Here is an 8,298-nt window from a genome sequence, read left to right as displayed (position 1 = left end):
CCTTTAGGACGAAGCAGGGGCTATGAGGGAAGCCTGGGTCCAGGTGCCAGAGGGAAGCTGGTGCTGACAGTAAGGAGAAGGAAGGCCTACTCTTGCACAAATTTCATGCATCGGACCTATAGTTTTATCATAAAATGTTTAGAATCAGCTAAATTGAAATTTTATTGATATCACTATAAAGATTGTTTTAAAATTACACATCAATTTAGGAGAAATTAATACATTTTAAAATAGCATCTTCTTACCACTCCCCAAAAGAATATATCTTTCCATTTGTTAAATTATTCAATGATGGTGCTCAAAATTATTTTAAAGTTTTCTTCACATGGATCTTATACATTCATTAAGTTTATTTCTGTATATTTTTCAGTTCTAGTTCATTTTGTATGGAAATCTCTTCTTCAAATACATATTCTGTGTGATGTTTGTTTAGATAGAGAAAGGCCATTGATTTTTCAGGTATTTAGAGTATTTTTAACTAGGGCCAAGTGCATGAATTCGTGCACCTTGAAAGGAACTATGTATCACAGGCTGCGGTGGGCACAGGGATGGGTCTTGGCCCATTCTCCATTCCCCTGCCCAGCCTCTCCTGCTGTCCCCTCCCCCATCTGCCAGCAGCCCTGCCCCAGCCGCTCTCCCATGCACTGAGGGCACTGGTCCCACTTGCACCTGCTTATGGTGTGGAACGATTGGGGCCAGTGCCAGCAGCAGTTGCAAGTGGCAGCTGCTGCCTAGATCACCCCTTAGGAGCAGGAGGAGGTGAAGAAGCCTGTAAGGGCAAACAAGGCTGGCAGCCACTACTGGCACCCACTTATGGCGCCAAGTGAGCAGGGCCGACACTGTATGCTGGCAGCAGGTGCCAGTGGAAGGCAGAACTGTGGTACACAAGAGCAAAGAATTTTCAGTAACCCCCCCTAAGGCCTGTATCACAGTATCTTATTGCAAATTAAAAGGAAACAAGTAACCACTCTCACCAATGACAGTGACTGGTGCCTTGGTCTGGTGCTCCCTCTCACCTGCTCCACTATCCTGCTGTGGCCTATGTCTCCCATGCTCTGTGCTTTGCCATCTGCTGCCAATGCCCACCATGTTCTACACATGCCCCCTGTTGGTCAGTGAACGTCATAGCAACCAGTTTCAGTTGTTCCACTGTTCAGTCTATTTATATATTAGGGTTATATATATATATATATATATATATATATATATATATATACACACACACACATATACTAGAGGCCCATGCATAAAATTCATGTACTCAGGGGTGGAGGGGAGGTCCCCTTAGCCTGGCCTGTACCCTTTCACAGTCTGGGAGCCCTCAAGGGATGACTGACAGCTCAGACCCACTCTCTGCTTAAACAACAGTGGGACATCCCAGCAATGGGACATCCTTAGTGCTGCTGTGAGGCAGGAGAGGCTCCCGCCACTGCCGCTGTGCTCACCAGTCATGAGCCCAGCTTATAGCTGAGCAGTGCTCACCTGTGGGAGCACAGTGACCACCAGGGGGAAGCTCCTGCATTGAGCATCTGTCCCCTAGTGGTCAGTATTCATCATAGTGACCGGTTGTTCTGCTGTTTGGTTTATTTGCATATTAGCCTTTTATTATATAGGATAGATAGTTCCTTTGGTTTTTATGTGCTTTTCTTGGTTATTCAAGACTCAGTCTTCAACAAAGAAATGATAAAATTGGCTCATCCTTTCTAATTTCTGTACCTCTTATTTCTCTTGTATGAGTGCACTGAAAGGAAAAAAATAGTGGTGTGTTCATGATACCTTTGGCTATTCAGAAATTTTACAGCTTTACATAGAAAAAGCTGTCAGTCTTTGCTTTCGGAGCTTCTAAGATTCACATCTTTCTCTTAGAGATATTTCCCATTCTGCAATGCTAAAGACACATTCCATGTTTTCTAATATTTTATAGTTTTCAGTTTTATATTTAGATTCTTTAATCCATCTGGAATTTATTTCTATATATTGCGTGAGGTAAAAATCTAACTTTATTTTTTCCAGATGGTTTGCAAAATTTCCCAGCATCATTTATAAAATTGGTCAGTCTTTCCTCACTAGTTTGAAATGCCACTTTAGTCATACTCTAAATAGATTGTGTGTTTTTTAAACCAGAGCTTACAATCTAAATGAAATGAATTACAGTAGAGAACAAAGACCAGTAATTCAAACAAAAAATGAACATTGAGATAAAGTTGTAAACAAACTATTTAATGTATATATAATAAAATACAAATGTCATTCATAGCAAAATAGTATAAATATAAGTAATTAAGAGAAAATATTCATATAAAATATTCAGAGGCTGAACATCCATAAGGTTATAGCGGTTGATGATTGAAACATTGTTTAGAATAACTCCCATCATATGGAACACTATTTGAAGCCCAGGAGCTATAAACATCCTCCAGCTGCCTAGTTTAACCCCAAATCAGATGTTCCTGACAGTGGATCAGAATGTCCTTTAAGTAAAAAAGCCAAGTCTGAAATTAGAAAAAGCGTAACAATCTCCTCTTTTAAGTCAAGATTGTTTGGTTTTTCACTTACTTCTCTGAGGCCCTGTAATATTGCAGTATCTCACTTTCCTGGCAATAGAGTGAACATGGACAGAGTCTTGGCCTCTTGCAGTTGTTTCTTTTAACAGGGGAGTTGATTAAGAGTCATTGATATTAAATGCCAAAGATAATAAAAGTCAGTGTTGAACTCTGAAGCCTGGATGGAAATCCTAAAGCACGCGCACCTACAACTCATGCCTTCCCACGGTTTTGAAAAGTTGGTATTGAGTTAATAATCAATATTATAATAGTGAATCCTGATTGTTCTTAGCTTTTTCTTTCTGGTCTACAAATCCTGAGGCGTTGCTATAAATTTCAGCAAAGCCAATTGACACATTTGTATTTAATCTTAATTTTGGAAGATTAAAAAGAATGTTATCGACAATGAAAGTTTTTATTTTCATATGTTATCTGTATCAGCTTCAATTAAAATTAATAAAATCATCAGAGATAAAAACACATTACTCATCTTGCAATGCCAGGTCAGGGCCTCTGAGACCCATCTAAGGAGGGGAAGCAACACCAACAAGGTGGTACGGAGGTGAGTTTTTATACGGCATCATTAAAACATGTGTACTATGTTTTCTCACAAGTGAACTATATTCTGAAAGAGGGTATTTGATTGAACTTTAATCATGCAATTAAAATACAACAACAGTAATAAATAAGTCAATTTCTTCAGTGGTTGGGGGATTGGCGTGTGTCTGTAGGGGGTGGTACAGAGGTATGGCCTGCATCACAGTAAACAGATGATCTGAGGCACTTATCTTACTGCAAATTAAAAGGAAACAAGTCCCAGGTGTCAACATATGTTCTAGCCCCTACATAGCAAACAATTGGGTGTTTTCAAACATTACCATGTTTGCCTATCTACAATAAAGAAGTACAGTAACAATATATTTTTAATGTTTTATGAGAAGTCCTAGAGATAAAACCTAGACTTACGTTTTATTCTTAAATAAGCTAAATGAAAAGAGATTTTCTTTCTGCAATAAAAACACTAAGTTCAAAACAGTGGGAGTGCTGACAGTTAGGTGAACAAAGGATGCCTTTGGCGGATTTTCCTGGAAAATATTTCTGTTTTTTTACTGTTGATTATTGAGATGGTCCTGGGTGCTCTTTGCCTTCTTGAGACTCCAAATGCAGATAGACTCTGGACTTTACATTTCCAGGCCTTCGGAGGAGTGCTAATTACAAAACACTTCAACGCTAGAAACTCATTCACAAAGCGAAGCCAAGTCTCAGATTTGAAAGCATTTAAAAATATCCTTGCAACAGCCCGTATTACTTTATACTCATCTATTTTTAGAGCCCCAATGTTTGTTTTGCTGGAAGAAAAAATTAAAACATGAAAAGTATGCCATGAGCAAGTCTGCAGTAATAAGTAGCACATACATGTTGTGGAGAAAAACATTCACCATAAAGAAGTCAACATAAAAACAGATTCTGCGAAGGCGGTTTTATAAATAGCAGCTATTATTTTGCTTTCAATTGCGAAGCATTTTAAATAACAAGCACTTAAAAGTTGTCAAGTTTCTTCCTTTAGATAGATATGATTTCCTGATCTTTCAAAAAATTATTATGGAAAATTATAAATGGATCCCATTAGTTTCATGTGTAATTTTACAATCATATTGTTAAAATTAGAAACACATGTGAGAAAAGAAAGAAATAGAAACATGATATCAGGCACTGAAGAAGCCAATAATTGGAAATTATTAATTTCTCTGTATAAAAACAGAAAATGCCTATGAAACTTTTAATCAAATATTTTGAACAGATGTCATACCACACAGATTTATAGATCAAATTGTCCCAATTAATTGTCAGGAAGTCCCACCCAATTTAGGGATCTACTCTGCCTTATCTTTAGCGGGGTCTCTTTGAGTTCCTGAGCATAGCAACAGGAGGAACTGTGCTTTGAACCCCAAAAGGACGGTTTGGGCACTGTTTGCCTCATATAATTACTGTGATACAGCCAGGTAAATTTCCTCACTGTATCCTTTAAAGCAAAAATTGTTTAAAAGGTTCTGAATCATCTCCATCTGAAATGTATAGCAGTATATAAAGGAAAAGTGTGACGATGTCAATATTGGGGAAATGAACTCTTAATGCAGGGATGAATGGTGAATTTCCCGATTTCCACAATGCTGTGCCATACGTCTTCTGACCCCGTCACTAATCAAGGACTGCTGGCAGTGTGTGGGGCTGATGTAAGCCCAGTCCCCGACATCTTCCCTGGGACCAACGGCCGTCTCCAGTAGTGGCAGTTCAGACGGTTGGCAGACACCAGAAACTAGGGTAACCCTTAAAGGGCCTATAGCACCATTCTACACTACTTACAGTGCTTCCTTGCATCAGCCTATATGATTTGACTTGGCTATACAGAAAAGGGTGAAGTGCAGTTAAAAAAAAATACTGACAAATACCGCCAATCATATTCCGAGTGGAAATTGTGACTTCGCAGCATTACCAGTATTTCCTGCCTCGCAACCGGTGAATCTGGAACTGAAATGGCTTGCTGTGAATTTTGCAGTGCCCAAGCCAGAAGCAATAAAATTCCTGTAAGAGCATATGCACCATGACAGAATACCACATCAGTCCAGAAAAAATGATTTTCCCGGGAAGGTCTGTGCGAAGAAGCTGGGCAGAGATTGTCACTGTTTCTAGCCCCCAGTGAGGTAATGTTAAAGGCACATTTTCCTTTATTTGTTCTGCATTCACTGAATGTAGTTTTTTCTTCTTTTAATGTCAGAGGGACATTGCAGAAAAGATCAGATGAGACAGTCTGACACGGGAGCCAAAGTTGAAAGCTCCTCGGTTTTCAGGTAACAGCCCCAGACAGTTTGTCTGCACGAAGTCTCTGGAGGGCATGTCCTTGTAACCCTGGCCACAGCTTGTCAGACGGTTCAAGACAAACAAATCACTTAGTTGTTGAACAACTCTAACATCTGATGCCATCACACAAACTGTAACAATAGCCACTAATCAAAGTTCTTTCCATTCAGTTTAAAAAAAGAAAACTTCTCAGCTTTGGCTTGATTACCTAAAAATAAAAGCCTTTCAAAGTGAAAGGCAACAAGCATTTATTGGAGATCAATAAACATAGCTCTTCAGAACGCCTGGGTGTAGGCTGAAGCCCAAATCACACTCTGATGAGGAGACAACGGCAAAGGGTACTTATGAGAAAGGAAAAGGGGGCAATTCCATCCACAGAAGAGAGGCCTTTATATTGGTGCAGATAGCACAGTGCCTCTAATCCTAAAAATGTTTTTAATTTTTGGTCAGGTAGCCATCAGCCCTGGGGTCAAAATATCTTTTTTCTTATTGTCCTTGCAAACACTTCTTTGGGACACGTGGTTGCTCCATCCAGAGGCTGTTTTGCCCCATTTTAGCATCCCAAAGGGTGAGGTGTACCACCTGCAAGCCTTTTCCCCTGGAGTGGCAGCTTCCGCTCCATTTTAAAGTGGCCCCATGTATATCATTTTGACGGTTTTCCGGACCCTTTTGTTGTTCTTTGGAAAATTACTGCACCCAAGGTTTTGAAAAAAAAGAGGGGGGTAGGAGATTCTGTTCGTAAGAAGAAATGGGAAGTCAAGTACTTTAGTGGCAGGCCGCTGTCCATCACTCACTACGGGGTGCGGGGAGAGTCCTCTGGGGTGCCTGGCGAGGCCCGCAGAGGCACAGCCACGTCCTCCTTAGACTCGCCCTCCCAGGCCCCGGGGGAGACCCCGCTCTCCAGGGGTTCGGCCGGGCCGCCCCGCTCTCCTTTCAGGACCTCCGGCCGCCTTCGCAGGGAGGCGCGGGCGCCCAGTGCCAGGACCACCAAGCGGTAGAGGTGTAGCATCACCACGAGGAAATTCTTAACAGCAAAGAACACCAGCATCTGGTTGAACACTTTGAAATAGGCCATCAGTACGAGACGCACGATGAGGAAGGGGCCGTCCTGGATGAAGATGCTGATTCCGATGTTCCACAGGTCGGCACTGTACTGGCAAAAGAAGAGACTGGGGAACCCCCTCGCCCTCAGGGACAAGGGGCTCGCGACATGGTGTACTGAAAACACAAGACACACCGATTAATGCATCTCTCTGAAATGTCAGACAGTAAGACAAGGCTGAAATGGGAACAAGTCTTCAACACTGGGTGCCCTGCTAGTTCAAGACTGAGAGGGACTCTGGAATTTCATTCAGTCGGAACAAGTGAAACATCCTTGGTTATTGTATACTCAATGATATGTTTCCAATAAAGCACACCAAAGAAAGCCAGTCCTGTAGTTTATGTCTATGCAAACAATTCAGATCACCTTCTAGTCGTCACACTGGGAAAAGCACAGTTAACCAGGATAGAGAGACTCAGGAACAGAGGAAACCACCACGTTGGTCCCTGGGTCTGCAGTGTGGGGAGGCTGCCCAGTGGGTGCCCTGGGCCTTGGCAGGGGGCCTGGCTGCCTCTCCGTGGCTTCCTCAGTTTTTGGCAGGAAGATGCTGGGCAAGTTAATCTGCCTGAGTCTCATTTTCCTTCTTGGAAAAATGGGATAACAATGGCATCTGTGAGGAGAAAGTCCCCATTTCACTGATTCTTGTTTGTTTCCATTAGAATAATACCCCTGGCTCCTTTCTCCTTTCTCACACTATCTTCTTTTTGGGATAATGAGTGACTTCCCTGACTATCACATCTGCAGACCAAAGAGAGTAAACATGACCCAGAACCTCTGGGCTCTTCTCCTTGAGATCCACCCATTTATGAGTTGACTCACCTCATCCTCTGTATACACTGTGTTGTGAAAATTCAAGCACTTATCTTCAAATTCAAACTTAACTTATGTTCAACATATTTTTCTAATGGTGGTGGGGGGAAAAAACTAATGGCCGTTGTTATTTTATTTTGTCTAATTCCTTATGGTTTTGTTTCATGGTTTACAAGGAAAACTGGATATAATTACTGATTTTCCAGTTGAACAAAATGAGGTATAATCAACAAATGAACCTTTCTGTTTTAATTTCTAAAATGTGAATTTAATTTAGGGTCAAGGGCAGAAAATAATCTTTTAATAATAACGAAGCTTTCCATTTGGGGCTTCCAAACAAAGAATGCTTGTCTGCTAAAGCCTGCAAATATTATGAAGCTGCTTTCATATGAACATAATGTAGTTCCAGGGAAAATACAATAGTAATTTAGTTAGAAGTAACATTTGGTCTTTGTTTTTCAAACAGCTGCATAACATTATCACCCCCTGAAAGTTTACCCAATTTCTTTCTTAAATAAAAATTTTCTTAGCAAGGCTATGAACCACAAGATATAGGAGGGCGAAGATCAGCAGATTGAAAGACAATAAACAACAACCACAACAACAAAAGATCAATAATAGTATTTCCAAAGAAGTTAGAGTCGGAAAAATGCTCCCAGTGGACTTCCTAAGAGTATTATTGTTCCATATGTAGAGTGATAGTGCCGAATATTCTGTCCAAAGACACCAGCAGATCAATCGGTATAGGACACCTTTCAGGGCACATTATGACATCTCTATCTCTCTCTCTCCTCCCTCTCTCTCTCTCCTCTCTCTCTCTCTCTCTCTCTCTCTCTCTCTTTCTCTCTCTCTCTCTCTCTCTCTCTCTCTCTCTCTCTCTCTCTCGTTTGTGTTATTGGCATATGTTTGTTTGTTTGTTTGTTTGTAATTATTAACTGGTAATTAGATTTCAGTATTTCCAAAAAGCTTCAAAGCTACAGCCAC

At 40.9% G+C, this 8,298-nt stretch overlaps 1 protein-coding gene across 1 annotated transcript in view; it reads right to left on the bottom strand.

Annotated features, from left to right (window-relative positions):
* Positions 1–2,199: 2,199 nt before the first annotated feature.
* The window catches only part of TMEM26 (transmembrane protein 26), a 40,945-nt gene continuing 34,846 nt past the window's right edge, over positions 2,200–8,298 (bottom strand). The window contains exon 6 of the mRNA XM_036438389.2: positions 2,200–6,620. Coding sequence (XP_036294282.1) covers positions 6,196–6,620 — 425 coding nt within the window. The 3' untranslated portion in view covers positions 2,200–6,195. The remainder of the gene's footprint in view (positions 6,621–8,298) is intronic.

This window comes from Pipistrellus kuhlii, unplaced genomic scaffold (assembly GCF_014108245.1).
Source record: "Pipistrellus kuhlii isolate mPipKuh1 unplaced genomic scaffold, mPipKuh1.p scaffold_m20_p_15, whole genome shotgun sequence".
Taxonomy (NCBI): domain Eukaryota; kingdom Metazoa; phylum Chordata; class Mammalia; order Chiroptera; family Vespertilionidae; genus Pipistrellus; species Pipistrellus kuhlii.
Note: the sequence above shows the minus strand (reverse complement) of the source record. Positions and strands in the feature narration are given on the sequence as shown.